The sequence below is a fragment of the Chiloscyllium punctatum genome, chromosome 16 (assembly GCF_047496795.1).
Source record: "Chiloscyllium punctatum isolate Juve2018m chromosome 16, sChiPun1.3, whole genome shotgun sequence".
In the NCBI taxonomy this organism is placed as follows: domain Eukaryota; kingdom Metazoa; phylum Chordata; class Chondrichthyes; order Orectolobiformes; family Hemiscylliidae; genus Chiloscyllium; species Chiloscyllium punctatum.
The window spans coordinates 35343847-35362674 of record NC_092754.1 but is presented as its reverse complement, the minus strand read 5'-3'; the positions used below and the strand labels follow the sequence as shown (position 1 = coordinate 35362674).

The 18828-nt window shown below is 40.9% G+C and overlaps 1 protein-coding gene across 4 annotated transcripts in view; it reads right to left on the bottom strand.

Moving 5' to 3' along the window:
- Positions 1 to 1402: 1402 nt before the first annotated feature.
- Positions 1403 to 18828, bottom strand: part of mtor (mechanistic target of rapamycin kinase) — a 356079-nt gene continuing 338653 nt past the window's right edge. For all 4 annotated transcript variants that reach the window (XM_072586719.1, XM_072586721.1, XM_072586722.1 and 1 more), the window contains 8 exons: positions 17649 to 17721; positions 14888 to 14962; positions 13923 to 14058; positions 11866 to 11931; positions 11320 to 11400; positions 10766 to 10846; positions 6212 to 6317; positions 1403 to 1895 (listed from right to left, as the gene is read on the bottom strand). In XM_072586719.1, the coding sequence (XP_072442820.1) occupies positions 1880 to 1895; positions 6212 to 6317; positions 10766 to 10846; positions 11320 to 11400; positions 11866 to 11931; positions 13923 to 14058; positions 14888 to 14962; positions 17649 to 17721 (634 nt within the window). In that variant the 3' untranslated portion in view covers positions 1403 to 1879. The remainder of the gene's footprint in view (positions 1896 to 6211; positions 6318 to 10765; positions 10847 to 11319; positions 11401 to 11865; positions 11932 to 13922; positions 14059 to 14887; positions 14963 to 17648; positions 17722 to 18828) is intronic.

Below are 18828 nucleotides of genomic sequence, written 5' to 3'. Positions count from 1 at the left end.
TGACATCCTGTGACAATAAAAGGTATTGCAGATTACAGAAACTCTTAGCTCTCAAAATGCACAATTTTAAGGGGGACAATTAACAATACTAACACTAAAATCACACCTATCAATGCTCATAAACAATAATCCCTCTAATTTATTTGGCATTGACTAACCAGAAGTCAATGCATCAGCAGGTCAATTGGCAGGCATGGCATCTTGGAGCAGCTGCACGGCCACTCAGTTTAGACGAGGAGAAAGTGAGATCAGAGTTGAGTGTGTGGGGCTGGAAAAACACAGCAGTTCAGGTAGCACCCGAGGAGCAGGAGAGTCAACGTTTTGGGCATAAGCCCTATAATCATATCCACTCAAGTGCTTACGCCTGAAACGTCGATTCTCCTGCTCCTCGGATGCTGCCTGACCTGCTGTGCTTTTCCAGCACCACATTCTTGACACAGCTTAGACAGAATGTTGCTGACAGGAACAGACATGCAGGGGATTGTGGGGTCAATATCCAAAGTTACTACATGCACTTGCATACTAAAAACTGTGATTAATTATTCTGGGAGGGTCGGGAAGAGTCCCACCTCCTTCTTGGACTAACACAATTCCATTTCCAGACCCTCTGTCCTTTTTAGGGAGAGGTCAATATTAAATGAAAGTTTAAAAAAAAACGTTTGATGCTTCAGGATGCCTGGACTCTATTCTCCTTGTGTAGAATACTTCTATTTCGGAGGATAGATCGTCTCAATCACTTGTCATATCAGCCTCCAGTTTTATTCCAGGTCCTTCCACAGACAAAGACAACCTGAAATCTGAGAATTGGGAATAACCACTCCAGGCTTCTCACTTAGAAGGCTTTGTTAGATTTTTATCCACAGGATGGACTGGAAAAGGAACTTGCCACCACATGGAGTAGTTTGCGCAAGTAACAAAGATGTGTTAACACAAAGAGATAGTAAAGGATGAGGGGGAAAGGTTGTTAGGCTGGTAGACCTAATTAGACCAAATGGTTTGTTTCTGTACTAAACAGGAGAAAGTGAGGACTGCAGATGCTGGAGGTCAGAGCCGAAAATGTCCAGCAACACATTTTCGGTTCTGTACTAAACATTCAATGTAATTCTACAGAGGGGCCAAATGAGCCCAGAGTTCCCAATACCTGGTTGATGTGGGATATTTATACATGCTATGATAAAAATCACCCTATCATTGTTAATGATAGGAAATCAGTAGAACTATTAAAAGGATTTTGCAGTGAATGCCCTGCTAATTGTCTAATTTAATGCATATATGTTATTATGTTTTTATAATGATTCAAGATTTCAAAATTTTACAATATAATGAAAGATGAGGTTCCAACTTAACAACCACCAGCTGCTTGAACTATTTTTGTAAAAAAATGTATTTGGTATCAAATAGGTAATCCTGGATTGAACATCTTTATTGGTATTTTACAATAACAGTTCATTGTCTCAATGACTGGCCAGAAATCATACACATTCCACGATAGTTACAAGCTCTATACTTCATTCGGTGTGCTTAGCTACATGTGATTAGTTTAGCACTAGAAACATTCTTATTATTTACATGAGTGATATTCAGTCTGTCAGTACTTGGTGACCAGCTCAGCCCCTCAGAACATGTCACTCAGCTCAAACTGGCCAGAAAAGCACCAACTTGTTCTGGGAAATCTTCCACAGCTTAGGGTGTCATATCTGTGCGTTTCGAAGGTTAGGTCTGCCTTGTAGGATGCAGGTTACAGGCTACCAAATTACACTATTTGGCTACATAGTTTAATTGCCACATCTGGCAGGATTGGAAGCTATATTAAATATGGCTTGTTTAACAGGAATCCAGTTTCAACACGAGATGTTGTCCTGCTGATTCCAAAGTTCCTTCACCAAAAGGGACACCTGAGGATTTAGAAAAAAAACAATTACCTTTTTGCACAGCAAATATATCAACTCTTCCCTATGCTGCAACTTTTCAGACAACTAGTAGCAATTTGTTTGCAAAAGTCAAATACACTGTGCTGTTACTTGAATTTGTATTGAAATCTAGCATTAAGTGAGGAAGTTACAAATCTGTTGATTGTAAAGTATGAGAAGAAAACACATTTATAACCACAGCCCTAAGAAAGTGATTGCAATGCACAGTCCTGCTCCCAATTAACCAGGCTCAGGTGGCAGGATAAGAAGTACATTTGATGTAAGAAATAAAACTGTCACACACTAATGCAGTGAGGCAGGACTGTCCAAGCCCATCTTCATGGACCACTTTATGAATAGATGGAGCTTCATGGGTCATACAAAGCTAAAATCAATTTTTCTATTCTTTGGTATTATACTTCATGACGAGGATACAAACATATCTTGACAACACATCCTCATTTAGCATTAAATCTCCAATGGCATAAAGGCATTTGAAACAGCCCTTTTAAACCACCTTCAGTCAGAATAAACCAGCAATAAAAGGATTGGATCACAAGGAGAACTGGAGTTTCCAAGGCCAGACAACAAGTAAGAAAAAGTAGGCTACATTTAACCCATAGGTTGAAATTTGGTTTTATATACATTCATGGATTATGGTGAAACTCTTTCGTTCTAAATGGCGGTGATAAAGAGAAGCAAAGTATTTTTGCAATAATTAAACCTTTACACTTTTGGTGGGACTTGATTTGCAGTGCACTCGTCCCATCACAGATGTGACAATCCCAGTAGGGAATGTCTTCTGAAATTGGGGTCAGGGCTAATTATTAAATTATAAAGAAAAGGTAATTGTACTTTGCATTTGGCTTGTACTTACACCCATGCCTAAAAATGCTGATGACAGCAATGGAGAAATGTTCGATTCATCCAATTTCACTGTATTGAGATTCCAACCTCAATCACAAATAATTCAGAGAAAATAAAATGTAAATTGAAAAGTTTGAGGATTCCTGCAAAATACTGGTTCCACAATCTCAATAATCTGGCCTTGTCTGTACAATCAAGGCAAAAGCCTCTTTTCACCAAAGCAGCATGCTTCTTCTGTAAGAGTTCAGAAGGGTTAATACACATGGTCATCCATAATCCCTGCACAAACAGGTTCAGCTAACTGAATGGATTTTTCTCATAGTCCTGTGATATCCAATTTCAACGAATGGTGTTGAAAAGGAAGATATCAATTTCAACTCAAATATTGTTCGGCTTGGATGAACAGCTACTAGTTTTTTTTTAAAGAAGCAATATATATAACCATAGAAAAATACAGAACAATCGGAGACCATTCAGTCCATCCATCATTCCTGTGACGGCTGTTTGATAGAGTTATCCAATTAGTGCCACTCTCCAGCCTGGTAAATGTTTTCCTTTCAGATACTGATCCAATTTCCTTTAAGAAAATCGTTACTGAATCTGCTTTCACTATTCTTTCAGACAGTGTATTCCATTTGAAATTTCATTGCATATCATTTGTCCTCAAATTGCTCTTTTGTCCTTTAAACCTTCAGTCGATGTTCCATATTTTGATACTTCTGCCATCGAAAGTTCCACCTTACTTTACTAAACTTTCTCAAGGGACACAAACAAACAGGATAGCATCAAGCTGCTGCAGTAGCAAATCAGTAGATAACCAGACTTAAGATACAGATCAGAATTAGGTCATTTGCCCTATCGAGTCGGCTCTGCCATTCGATCATGGCTGATATGTTTCTCAACTCCATTGTCCTGCCTTCTCCCCATAACCATTGATCCCACTACAAACTAAGAACCTACCTATCTCTGTCTTAATTAAACTGAATGACTTGGCCCCCATTGCCCTCTGCAACAATGAGTTGCACAGATTAATCAAACTTTCTTCACATTTCACTTCTAAATGGTGATCCCTTCACTCTGAGGCTATGCCCTCAGGTCCTAGTCTCTCCCCCTTGTGGAAATATCCTCTCCATGTCCATTGTCTCTCAATATTCTTTAAGTTTCAATCAGATCCCCCCTCCTCCTCCCCCCCACCCACCCCCATCCCCCATCCTTCTGAACTCCAAAGAGTACAAACTCAGAGTCCTCAACTACTCCCATTTAACAAGCCCTTCATCCCTGAAATCATTCTTATGAACTTTGTCTGAACCATCTCCAAGGCCAGCACACCCGTTCTCAAATATGGGGTCCACAGCTACTCTCAATATTCCAAATGTGGTCTGACCATAGCCTTACACAGCCTCAGCAGTACACCTCTGCTCTTGCATTCTTGCCCTCTTGAAATGAATGCTGACATTGCATTTGCCTTCCTAACTGCCAAGTGAACCTGCATGTTTACCTCAAGAGAATCTCTTTCTGCAGAGTTTTGAAGCCTATGCCTGTTTAGAAAACTATGTCTCTATTCTTCCTACCAAAGTGCATAGCCTCAGACTGGCCCACATTGTATTCTATCTGCCACTCTCCTAGCCTGTTTACATCCTTCTACAGCTTCGTCAACATTACCTGTCCCTCCACCTATCATACGGTCATCTGGAAACTAGCAAAGGAGTATAGTACTAAAAAATTGAGCTTCAGACTAGTGCACCTAGCCAAACCCTTCCATTACAGCTACAACACTGGCATCTACCCATCAATCTAGAAAAAAAATGTACTGTGCACAAAAAACAGGACAAATACAACTTGACCAATTTCTGTCCTATCAGTCTCCTCTTGATTTCCAGGAAAGTGATGGAAGGAGATGATCAACAATGTCATCAAGTATCACTTGGAAAAGAATAACCTGTTTATTGACACTTAGGCTAGGTTTTACAGTGCAACTCGATCTCCGGCTGCATTCCAACCTTGGTTCAAACATGGACAAAAAGAGCTGAACTGCTGAGCTAAGTCAGGATGAGCACGCTTGACATCAAGGCAGCATTCGAACAAGTATCGCAACAAGATGCCCGGGCAAATCTGGATCAATGGGAGTCATTAGGAAAACTGTCTGCTATTTGGACTCATATGCAGCAGAAAGGAAAATGGTTGTAGTTGCTGGAGGTCAATCCTTTCAGTCCTGTGACATCTCTGCAGGCATTCCTCAGGGTAATGTCCAAGGCCCAAGGTGATTCATCAATGATCTTTCCTCCATCATAAGGTCAGAAGCAGAGATGTTTGTTGAGGATTACACAATGTTAGCATCTTTTAGGACTGATAAGTTTTAAGTAACATTTGCACTACACAAAGTGCAAGTAATGACCATCTCCAACAAGATAGGATCTAACCACTACCTCTTTACATTCATTGGCATCATACTGCTGACTATCGACTCATGGAGATTACAAGTCACCAGAAACAGTACTAAACTAGCCATATAAAAACAGTGATTACAAGAACAGTCTGAGATTTGGAAATCCATGGCGAGTAACTCATCTCTTTATTTCCTAAAGCCTATCTACTACCAAAAAGGCATAAGTCAGGAGTGTGATGGCGTACTCTGCACATTCCTGGATGAGTGACTTCAATACGAGAAGCTTGACACTATCCTGTACAAAGCAACCCATTCGTAGGATCTCAAACATCACCAATGCACAGTAGCAGCAACGTCTACAAATTCACTTTGATAACTTCCCAAGGCTCCTTTGATTGCATCTTACAAACCTGTGGCCTCTATCACCTGTAAGGACAAGAGCAGGTAGGAGACATGGGAACACCACCAGCTGTAGATTACCTTCTAAGTCACTCACCACCCTGACTTGGAACTATATCACCTTTCCTTTACTGTAGCTGGTACTCCTTTACAAATCCTATACTTGTTCCTGCAGTCAGCACTTCAAAACATCAGGTCACTACCATCTTCAACAGCAATGCCCATATCCCATTAAAGCATTAAAAAAGACGCAGTGCCAATTCAAGTGTATAATTAGGCCATTTAACATGTGCAGCATAGCTCAACCTAACTCCATCCCCAGGCCTCAACTAATAAGAGCACCTCCACAGCATATTTGGCAGAGACCAGGAAGAGAATGCAGGAACTTTTGGCCTTGTCTTAGTGATACACCAAGTGACTTTAAACCAGAGAGCCTATCAGGAAGCTTTGAAAAAGTGTGTAGATACTTTTCACAAAGGATGGTGCTTTACTTAAGTATTTGTAAGCTCTCAATTGCTCTGCAGTAAAGGTGTGAGCTTGTAACTGATTTAATAACCTGCAAAATTGTCTCCGTATTTTCTCCAGAGAAACCTGACGCTAGAGAAACACGATCTTTCTTTGTATTTTTGGAAGATTATCTGTCACTTACCATCCAATATAGCACTGACAGAGGTTTTCATGGGATGTTGCTTGTTTAATTAGCAGCTCTACCTGAGTCGGAACATCCAAAGTCTCATCATGTGCAAAGTCACGACCTGAAGTCCAAACAAACTACCATTACCATCCAAATTTTATTTTGCAGTTTACATGAACATCAACCACGAGTGTAAACAAATCAGCTTTTTAAACCTGATACAGACTTTGTATTCTAAAAAAAGTATAGAATCTCCATGTTTAATGTCCCCAGTTTAGTGTTGTTTTGCTTTAAGTTGCTGGGACTGGAAATCTCAGAATGTTGACCTTACCCAATTAGTGTCATCTTGACGTAATCTTGTCCTCTCTCAGACTTGAGGTCAGGACCACTCTTCTGACTTACAGCCTTTCCCTGTACTGCACCAGAGCCCAAGGTCTTCACCAGGGAGTTCCCACTCACCAAGCCTCACATCAACCAGCCCCCTCCCCCAAGAACTGCTCACATGGCAATTCCACAGCTCAACAGCATCTCCCGAGGTCCTGCCTAGACATAACTAAGTCATCTTTCTCAGTCAGCAGGGCCCAGCCACGGTAATGTTAGAGCTTGGTAGCAACAGTTTCCCTCCAAAAATGGCATCTGGGGAACTGCATGATTCCTGCAAAAGCCTGACAAACAACACAGGAGAACTGCCAAACTCCATCAGATCAGAACGTCCATCACTCTCTGTCCTCTAGCCTGGAAATTTCCCAGAAGCTCTACTGCTCTGCCCCCAAATCTGTTGCAGGAGCCCAGACCGTGGCACCACTCCACAGTGAAAGTGCAGGAATTGGGGAATAAAAGCTACCAAGCCCAGCCAGAAGAAGGAAGGCCAATGCCTGCAGTCAGCTCTCTAGATATCACTACTGAGTAATGGCCAGCAAGAATGGGCTCTGTGGTATTGCAAAAAGACACCATCAAGCAGAGCTGGGAAGTGGCCAGTGAAAAACAATTCCCCCAGCAAACAGCCCAGATCCCAATGAGCTACACTCTGAGGAGCCACTACAGTAGTTGATACTTGAAAATTTATTATTTGAAGTTATTTCATTTATCAATGTAAAATTTAGCCCTTTTAATGACTGTATTTGAATTTAGAGGGCATGTATTAATTTATCGTTGTTAAGGAAGGTCCTATGGAACTCAACTCCAGTTTTTGCATTAAGAATCAACACTTTACTTCAAGTTGCTGCACTTAAAATTACAATTTTCAGGAACCAACTACAACTTTAAGTAAGGGCTTCCTGTACTTCATAGAAATATTACAGCAAGAACTTCTAATAATATATTTGAATAAAAGGAATGATAATTCTACTGTGTTCACTTGAAAGTACTTTTTAATAAAGGTGGGGATGGTAAGGCTGCTGCAACCAGCAAGCCGTTCAGAGAAAACTGATTTAAAATATAGAGATTTAAACTTTAAAATTTAAACAAGTTTAGTGAAAATGTTACCTTTATATTCACTTGAAGTTTCAAATTTTTACATTAATATGTATCCATTGGCTCGAGTTGGTTAGCTCAGTTGGTGAATATCTGGTATGCTATGCAGAGTGACGTCAATAGTGTGAGCTCAGATCCTGCAGCGGCTGAGGTTACTATGAAGGCCTTTCCTTCTCAATCTTTCCTCATGGCTGAGGTGAGTTAAATCACCTCTGTGTATAGGTTTCAGTGTTGGACTGGGGTGGACAAGGTCACTAGTCAGATGACACCAGGTTATAGTCCAGCAGGTTTATTTGAAATCAATAGCTTTCAGAGTCTAACTTCACCTGACAAAGAGTCAACACTCTGAAAGCTCATCATTTCAAATAAACCAATTGGATTATAACCTGATGTTGTCTGACTTCTGACCTAAATCACCACCAGTTGTCTCTCTCTCTCTCTCTGGTGACAGCAGCCCTATGGTCTGGTAGGACTACGGCCACTTTACCTTTAGACATTGGCATTTATAATGAAGTTGCCTCTTTAAACTTTCAGCATGGATAGGATAAATAGACAAAGTCTTTTCCCAGGGGTAGGGGAGTCCAGAGGGCATAGGTTCAGGGCAAGAGGGGAAAGATGTAAAAGAGACCTAAGGGGCAACTATTTCATGCAGAAGGTGGGACATGTATGGAATGAGCTGCCAGAGGAAGTGGTGGAGGCAAATACAATTGCAATATTCAAAAGGCATTTGTATGGGTATATGAATAGGAAGGGTTTGGAGGATATGGACTGGGTGCTGGCAAGTGGGACTAGATTAGGTTGGGCTATCTGGTCGGCATGGACGAGTTGGACCGAAGGGTCGATTTCTGTGCTGCACATCTCTATGACTCTATATAATTACAGCTCCCAACAATGTAGCAGCAGCATTAGTAGGAGGGTGTAATTATAAGGAGTTAAGTTATTAAGGATAGTTTCCAACATAACTTTAGACAGGAATTTATGATTGACATAAAGACAAAGTACTTGTCTTACTTTCCACAGCTGGGTAGTTGTGCTTAATTTTTAAATAATTAATTCATGGAACGTGGATGTCACCAGCGAAGCCAGCATTTTCACGCATGTGCCTTATCACGGAGGTGGTGAGGATGAAAACTGAATGGCTTGCTGGACTATTTCAGAGTTAGGTAAGAGTTGCCCTCAATCTGGAGTCATGTGAGCAGACTGAATACAGATAGCAAATTGCTAAATCCTTTAAAAGAAGAGTAATGAACAAGTTGGACTTTTATTATAATCCTGTAGATATATGAACATCATTACTGATACTAGAATTTTATTCTGGATTTACTTAATTATTAGATTATTGGGTTAATCCTCTGGAGTACTAGTCTAGTAACATAATTACTATGGTGTATTTTCTATATGCCTAACAATTGTACTTTGTCTTAATTTTTCTTGGGTAGTGCTGATGTTGATTGTTGATTAATTATAAAGTAAAATCATGCAAGGACATAAATTTCCTGTAAAATCACAATCAATTTGTTAATAAGAAACAGTTTACCCTCCAACTCATGAGAAACAATGCAGTTATAATATCTATTAACACGCACATTCAATACAAAGACTAGTGCATTGTGGTGAATAACCATCTCTATAAAGGGTGCTTACTTAGAAATGATAGATAAAACTACATTATTTGTATCACATGAAATCCAATTTCATCTCATACATGCACAATTCACTTGAATTGCGGTTAAATGTGTGATTATGCATCAATTGTATTTTCCATATTTCACCACAATCCTGAAAAGATCAATTTTCTGAAATAAATGCAAGGTAACTTGCAACGGAACAGCTTAACAACCAATTAATTCCATTGCTAACATAAGTAAAGCGTTCCTTTTAGACAGTTATTCAAAAAAAGTGCAAAATGAGCTGAAGGAGTATGCAATCACACAGAATAGAAGAGGCCCATCAAGATTATGCTACCAAAAGTCTACTACTATCTACACTAGCAGGAGCAAGTTAATGCAGATGCTAGAATCTGTACTGAACACAACAAATGCTAGATATCCAGTGAGATAGGCAGCATCCATGGAGAGACAGCAAGCTAACGTTTCGAGTCTAGATGACTCTTCATCAGAGCCTTGTCTGTATCCTCAGACTGTATCCAAATATGACTCCAGATCTCAGGCAATTTGGTTAACTCTTACCTGACTCTGAAATGGTCCAGCAAGCCATTCAGTTTTCACTGTCACCTCCTCAATGATCCAGACTTAAAATGTTTGCTTACTCTCTCCATGGATGCTGCCTGAGATCGACATCAGTCCCACTTTGCTACACTAGACCCATAGCCTTGAATATTATGTCACTTCAAGTGCTCATCCAAGTACTTTTTAAAAGATTGTGAGGTTTTCTGCCTCAACTACCCTCCCAAGCAAGCATTCCTGACCCTCACCCTATTCTGGGTGAAAAGGTTTTTCTCCTCAAATACCCTCGAAACATCTTGCCTTTCACTTTAAAAGTGAGCTCCCTTGATAATAACTAAGAATACTGTTCACTTTTTTCTTTTAATTTTTATAGTCTAATTTCATCAGATATTGACTTGACTTAGTACAGCACTCGTGCATTTAAGTCAAAAGGTTGATGATGCATGCCCTGCTCCAGAACTTGAGAATATGATATACGGTGATCTGCTGTGCAGTGCTCAGAGCATTGTAATGTTGGAATGTCTGTTATTTGACAAGACATTAAACTAAGCAGTGCAACATTTCATGCACTATGCCTTGCCAAAAGGTAATCCTCAATTAACATGAGTAAATGCAGATGAATTGGTTAATTATTTTGGATTGTTACCTTGCTAAATACAAAATGGTTGTTATGTTGATGGAAACTGCAACACTTAAAATAATAAGCTGGCTCTAAAGTGGCCTGAGTGAGTGCAAAATGCTATACAAATGCAACTCTTTCTTTTCTGACTCAGTACCTCTGAAGGCAGATGGTGAGAGGATTTATATTTTACTTGGAGAAAGTTGATGGAAAGAGACCTTAAAGTTAAAAGTAAATCAGGAAATCCCTTACCAGTTGGAGAATGTAACAAAATATTGTGCTTTTTCTTACCTGTGAGCTTGTCTCTGACTCTGTTAATGATCTGAATAGCTTTTTTGTTCAAGGCCTCAGGCTGCACCAAACCATCCCCAACTGAAATATAAAACAATTAAATATGGAAGACCAGGTACAGTTGTAGTGCTTGTTTGTGTTGTCATAGCACTATTCTGTACTTATGTACACAGTATCAACAACCCCCGACATTATTACTGATTTGTACAGTCAGTCAGAAAACACAAAGTAAATGTGCTTCCTTTAAGGTCCAAGCCACCACTCCATTCTTTCTGTTTTTGGAAGCTGACTGGTTACTTGTTGAAAGGTTTTCAAATATCTCAATAGGTGACGACCAGATTTAAAAAGAATCCTTTTAAGTCTGAGGCATTACTGACACAATGAAGCCAATCTACCCTCATACCTAGTCATATATTTTACCATACAGATTTCAAAATTAATGAATTGTTTTTACAATTTTGTCATTTACACAGGAATATTAAGCATAAACCATTAAATTAAATTTAGGAAAATAATGTTATAATGTCAGGATATGCAATTTTAAGATAACTTACTGAAAGAATGGATGGATTCAGGCACGGTAGTACCTGGTTTCTTATGTGTAGTTTCTCCAAGTTCTACCCCATCGAGCAATTCTAAAACACAAATTGTACAGCAGCTTCAAAAACAACATGATTGTGATGAATCATTGAAATATAAAGAAAAAATACTGAAGCTCTTGGCACCATCTGAAGAAAGAGAAACACTAACAGTTTAAGTGAGGAAATTCATTTGCATTCAGGGAGAATATAATTAGACCTGGTCTTGATGGCCCTCACTCAAACAAATATCCTAATCACACTCATTGTTTCATCTCATGCATATATAATAATTGATGTGATGGTGGGATCTTTGATACCCAGTACCTAAACCCTCAAGCCAATACTTTCAGAAGAATGATGAGAACATAGAAAGAAATTGGCAAGGGTCTGTCCCTTTCCTCCTCCTCCCCTATATCCTTCCCAAAAGTATGCCTTGGGCTAAAGTTCACCAGCACGAATTAACAAATAAAGTACTTGTGGGTAATCAGAACCTGTACACCAAAAAACAGGGTTACTCACCAGCTGTTTGACTATTTGAGTAGGAATCTGTCCTTGTCCTGGATCGCTTGTTACCTTTAATGTTTGCTGGAGAAGGGAAATTATATATTAGAACTATTTAACTGTTTACCGTGTATGATGTTTAGTGAGTAAATAAGCCAGAAACAAGTTGCATTTGTAAAGTGGCTTTAAATCAATAAAACATTAGTCATTTTAGAAAAATATAAAGCAAAATCTAACTTTGACCGACAAAGCGATATCAGGGCAAGTAGCTAAAGGTTTTGTCAAATGGTATGTTTTAAGGAGCGACTGAAAGGGAGGAAAGCAATGTGGAGAGACATAGGGGTTCAGAGAGATAATTCCAGACAATCGAGCTGAGGCAGCTAAAGCATAGCTACCATTATACTGCAATGATAATCAAGGAAGCTCAAGTGGTCAGAATTATCTGAATACAGATATTTCAGAAGATACTGGAAGAGATAACAGAGACAAGAAAACTGAAACCAGAGGGATTTATATAAAAAAAAGGAGTATTTTAAACTCATTATGTTCTTGCCGATATAGGATACCAAGCACAGGGGTGATGTGAATGGAACTGGTGAGAGTAGGGACTTGGGCAGCAGAGTTTTGGATAACCTCAAATTTACAAAGAGTGGAATAGAGCAGGCAGGTCAGGAGGGTGTTGGTATTGTCAAATCGAGAGGTAACAAAGCAATAGATGAAGGATTTCGGCAGCGAATAAGCTGAGAGGCACTCCAGGCATACAGTTATTTTTCTTAAAAACAAAAACTCAAATTGTACATCTAGCTCCAATTGTATGAAAAGGAACTAGAGGTACTGCATGCATTTGAAGATTAAAGATCACTCTTTTTAGCACCTATTATAATAATTATTTTTTTTCCACTGCACTTTGACAAAAGGATGCTTTAATCAGGTTCAAGGATCCTGGGTTAAGTAAAGGACAATAGTTACAGTCCCCAGTCTGAATTGATATCCAGTGACCATCGTCCGTGAGTGAGGTTCAGTGGGGACAGAGTCAGGACTGGTTGTCATTTTCTCTACTGGCACAGTTTAGATCTAGATATGTAAAATACCATTTGAGTGAGGCGAAATACTCTAATGGCACAATACTTCAGGAAAGAGTCAGAATGACCAGGAGAAGAAGGACCATATTAGTGTTTATGATTTTAGAAATGTAGTAATTTAATAAGTTTGGATTAGTTACCTGTCTACATAATTTTGTCACAAATTTATGTCAAATTTTCATTCTAAATTTATGTCCATACTTATAATGGAAACATTGTGTTCAAAGCTCACAAATTCTGCAATTAGGTTCGCTCATGAGTAGAGGCACAGTAGCATCAGTTTTGCAACTCCCAGCTCTTTCACACTGTGGAGAAATTTCTACCTTCTAAACAAATTCTACATTTCCCTGGTTGTTATAAATTTTGCTCTTTACCAATAAGTTACTTTTGTATTAATGCATGGACAGAATATTTGTATGGAAAATAGACATAATATTAGATTAATGCACCCTGATCCAACTAACCTTCAGCTTTAAACCCCAATCATTTAAACGTTATACTTGCTTTTGAATCTCCATATGTAACCACTGCATATGATTAATGAGTCTTAATAAAAAAATTGCAAATATTTGAATGTAATGAAATTTTGCTGTTCAATAATTACGACTGCCTTAACAATGGAGACAAATGCATTTTAATTAAATCACCGTGCTTTTCCTTTAATACACAAACATCAATTGACTTAAAAACATAGGGACAGTACCTGTTGGATTCTCAATGCCAACCTAAAAAGCCACATGCTTACATTAGTGTTTAGCAGTGTTCTTGAAAGCAGGAAGGTAGCAACATCATTATATTTTAAATATTGCTTACAATTGCAAATTCTTGTTGACTCATAATTGGGTTAAGCTAAGAGATTTCTGTGTTGAGGATACAACAAATCGCCGAGGTTACCTCAACTGTTAGCTTCCAACAACCTCAAGAACCTTTTACCCTAGATTTTGAAAGGTTCTCTGAAGCTCATATTTCTATAAAGTCTTCCTGAATACTCACTGTCCATAAGCCTCCAATTTAACAAGGGGTCATAAACAAAGGCCTCAAGCACAGCCATGACACTGTCCCTGTGCTCCCGAAGCACTTCCATCACCGTGTGACATGTGATTCGATAGTTCCCATCCAATCCTGTAACCTGTGGAACAGCAATAATTGACATAAATGCAGATTGCAGGAATGGAAAACCAACAGCTTACGGTATTGGGCTTGTGCAGTAAAAATGTGTGTTGACTGTGCAGTGCCTGAGACAGAAGGTTGTGAGTTCAATTTCCATCCCACCATGAAGAGCATGTAAGTCAGGATGACATTCCACAGTAACACTGAAGAAATGTTGCATTGGTGGATGTGACATCTTTCAGTTGAGATGCTAAGCATAAGCTTTATCTGCCTTTTCAAATGGTTGAGAAAGATTCCATAACATTATATCGAAGAGCAGGGGAGCTAACCCAGTGTCTTGGACCAATATTTTCCCCTCAACCAACTGAAGTGAGCAATCTTAGAACTTGTACTTAAAATGTTTAAATTTCCAAGTACTTTTAAGTACTTTAAAAATACTTAAATTGAACAATTGTAAACATGATGATTTAGCGGTGAGTTAATAGGTGAAAATTGCCAGAGGGAAAAGCTGTTTGGTTGTGTGTGTTAGCACTTTCAGATATAAAAAGAGAGAAAAAAATGATTGCCCTCTTCTGCAGGATTCTTCAAGGAACTATCAGAGATATTTTCTTGAATAGTGAGTTTCAAATTGGCTTTATCACATAGAAATAGATAGCTTTGCCTCAGGAACTCTAAGCGTCAGGATCTTAAACAACAAATTGGGTTATCTACTATATTCCAATTGTGTTCCAAATCATCAGTGGTAGTAATGCCATAAGACAAGCAGCAAATAAACATAATAGATAAACATCTTTTGTATGAGAGATTGCTTCAGTGTTTAAAACATGAGAACAAGGCAGGACTATTACCTCCATGGCATTGGTTAACATTCTGGTCAGTCTGAATGGAATCTTCTCTGGGAATTTCTCCCTGGTCATAGCAACCTATGGAAAAATGTATCCATAAAAATAGATAGCATTGGAACGTTGCAGTAATCTGACAGAATACCACTTCTTAACTTTTGGGCTTTCTTCTGTACCACTGGGTCATTGACCTTATTTCAAATCTCATTCCCTTCTACTGGGAAATAGGAAAGCCACTTCCATCATGCTTCGAGGATGACTATCTTATCTCATGACTCACACTAGTAATCAAACATACTCTTGTTTAGCTGCAATTTGCTGTACCACAGGGTATAGAGTCAAGAGTGGGGTGTTAAAGTCAAGAGTGGGGTGTTAGAAAAGCACAGCAGGTCAGGCAGCATCCGAGGAGTAGGAAAATCAATATGTCGAGCAAGAGCCCTTCATCAGGAATGAGGCTTGTGAGCCAAGGGGATGGAGACATAAATGGGAGAGGGGTGGGGCTGGAGTGGGGGGGGATGTAGCTGAGAGTACGATAGGTAGATGGACGTGGGGGTAATGGTGATAGGTCGGACAGGAGGGTGGGGCAGATGGGTGGGAAGGAAGATGGACAAGTATGACTGGTCAAGTGGGTGGTGCTAAGTTGGAAGGTTGGAACTGGGATAAGGTGGAGGGGGATGAGGAAACTGGTGAAATCGGTGTGGTTGGAGGGTCCCAAGGCGGAAGACGATTTGTTCTTTCTCCAGGCCTCGGGTGGTGAGGGTGTGGCAATGGAGGCGGCCCAGGACCTGCATGTCCTTGGTGGAGTGGGAGTTGAAGAGTTCAGCCATAGGTTGGTGGGGTTGGTTGGTGTGGGTGTCCTGGAGATGTTCTCTGAAGCCTATTTCCCCAATGTAGAGGAGACTGTATCGGGAGCAACAGATAACAGTAAATGACGTGTGGAAGTGCAGGTAAAACTTTGTGGAAGGCTCCTTTGGGGCCTTGGACAGAAGTGAAGGGGTGAAGTGTGGGTGCAGGTTTTGCAATTCCTGCAGTGGCAGGGGAAGATGCTGGGAGGGGAGGGTGGGTTGGTGGGAGCATGGACCGGACAAGAGTGTCGTGGAGGGAACAGTCTTTATAGAAAGTGGATGGGGAGGGGAGGGAAATATACCTCTGATGGTGGGGTCTGTTTGTAGGTGGCGGAAATGGCGGAGGATGATGCAAGGTATACGGGGATTGGTGGCGTGAAAGGTGAGGACCGAGGGGTTCTGTCCTTGTTGCGGTTGAGGGTGGGGTTCGAAGGTGGAGGTGCAGGAAGTGGATGAGATGCGCTGGAAGGCATCATCGATCACGTGGAAGGGGATATTGTGGTCTTTAAAGGAGGAGGCCATCTGATGTGTTCTGTGGTGGAACTGTTCTCCTGAGAGCAGATGCGGCAGAGGCATTGGGAATAAGGGATGGTGTATTTACAGGAGCCAGGGTGGGAGGAAGTGTAGTCCAGGTAGCTGTGGGAGACAGTGGGTTTGTAGAAGATGTACATGTTGAATTAGCCACTGTTGATGGTGATGGAGAGGTCCAGGAAGGGGATGGAGGTGTCTGAAATGGTCGAGGTGAATTTAAGATCGGGGTGGAATGCGTTGGTCAAGGTGATGAACCGTTCAACCTCCTCGTGAACTGTTCAACCTCCTCATGGCGGATAGAGGTGGATAGAGACTGGATGCCCATGGTAAAGATGAGGTGTTGGGGGCCGGGGAAACAAAAGTCTTGGAGGAAGGGAAGGGCATGAGTGGTGTCCCAAATGTATGTGGGGAGTTCCTGGACCAGGAGGATAGGACAGTATCAAGGACTGTGGAGATGAGTCCGGTGGGGCAGAAGCAGGCCAAAAAAATGTGCTGGCTGGGGCAGTCAGGCTTGTGAATCAGGCAGTCAGGAGAGAGAACCGGGCAGTGTGGGGTTCCCAAACTATGAGGTTGAAAGCTGTGGGTGGGAGATCCCCTGAAGTGACAAGTTTGTGTACAGTCTGGGAGAGGATGGTCTGGTGATGGGAGGTGAGGACGTGGTCGAGGGGGCAGTAGGAGGAGGTGTCTTCGAATTGGCACCTGGCTTCAGTGGTGTAGAGGTCAGTGCACCAAACTACCACTGCAGCCCTTTGTCCGCTGATTTGATGGTGAGGTTGGGATTGGAGCGGAGGCTGCGCACTGTGAAGGTGACAGGTTGGAGTGGGCTGAGGGGGTTGGACAGGTTGAGGTGGTTAATGTCCCGGCGGTAGTTGGAAATAAAGAGATTGAGGGCAGGTAACAGACTCGCACGGGGTGTCCAGGTAGATGAAGTGTGTTGGGGGTGGGAGAAGGGGTTCTCAGAAAGTAGGTGGGAGTCTTGGTGGAAAAAGTAAGCCTGGAGGCAGAGGCGGTAGAAGAAGTGTTCGATATCGCAATGATGCACCACAGGCTATGTTGAGAGTGACACTTTCACAGTATATAGCCTCATTTTCCCTTTTCCTCATACTATCTCAACAAAAATCCTGAACAAGACCATTGTCCATATCCCTAAAACATACTAAACTTCACCGGTACTAGCCTGTGCAAATTATATGTTTAGATCAGCAACTGAGAAGCAGTATACTAGTTCAAATTTTCAATTGATGATTCTTATTAACAAGATATATAGTGCTGGGAAATACAAAACCTGATTTCTATTTGGCAAGCTGAACTTTTCTCCATAGTGATGATATTGGATGATTTCCAAAGTCATGCAGCAATGTACTGTTTTGCTCATAACCTCAAAACCTTACCTCAAAACAGTCACCAAAGTCAATGTGCAAGATTTTTCCACTAAGCCTGTCCAGCATCAGGTTGGATGGATGTCTGGGGAAAAGAAATGCAAAAGTCCGATCAGATTTCCTGGGAAATACAGCAAAGGAATCAGCCAATCCTGAAGGATCTTTTGTCAGAAGATTCCATTGTGAATACGATTGATTAATAATAGCACATTAATGTGTTTGCGAAACCATAATCTCATTTGCCAAAATACATTAATCCTGCTGGGATACAAGTTCAATAGGTGTCAGGAATCCTTTGGCATCTCGCCATACAAAGTCCCTGTGTTTAGCACATACACCAGACAATTTCAAACATATGCTTTTATTTACAGCCATAAAAAATAATCACAAACAAAACCAAGAGAGACTCCAGGTCACCTCCACAGATGCAACTCGAGTGCTAGCATCTTAACCTATGGCAATTTTACATTTCATGATGATTTGCTGCACCCAGCTCTCATCTACTGAAACTAGGTCAGGTCCATCAGGTCCTGTCTGGTATCTGGTGCTTGACACAGTTGAGCTCTGTTATGCACAAGGCGAACTTTCCCAATGTCCCTGCCCTCGAGACTGTTCCTGTCCCCCAACTCCTTAGCATCTATCACATCACCTCAACAACTGCTCCATTTGCGCAAAACACAGCTTAGCAGGACGACATGGCACACTCCGTCCAGACTATACAGGAAGGACCCCAACTGGTCCAAGTTGTGGAATCATATTCTCAGCAGCTTTGCCACTGCTCCACCATGGTCCCCGTCAAAACATGGGCAGCATTGTATGTGTGCTCCACATCAGTTGGGTGGTTGTACAATGGTGTCATGAGCCATGGTGACAGTGGGTAGTCTTCATCACCCAACAGCCAATCTTGTAAGGCACCTGGACCCTCAACCAGACTGGACATGAGAGTTCTCTAGTATTTAGGAGCTGTGATAGCTGCTAGGGTAGCTGGAACATACCAATCTAGTGATGGTGATCACAGATTGCCTGAACTTTAATGGAATGGAACCCTTTCCTATCCTATTGATGAATTCTATGGAGATACATTAGTGCCCTATGGATACAGAACCCTGTATGTTTCTGAGTGCTGTTGCACATGCAGCATCATTGAGAAACAAAATGAACTAGTATGATCATGCAAATCTGGCATCAGTCA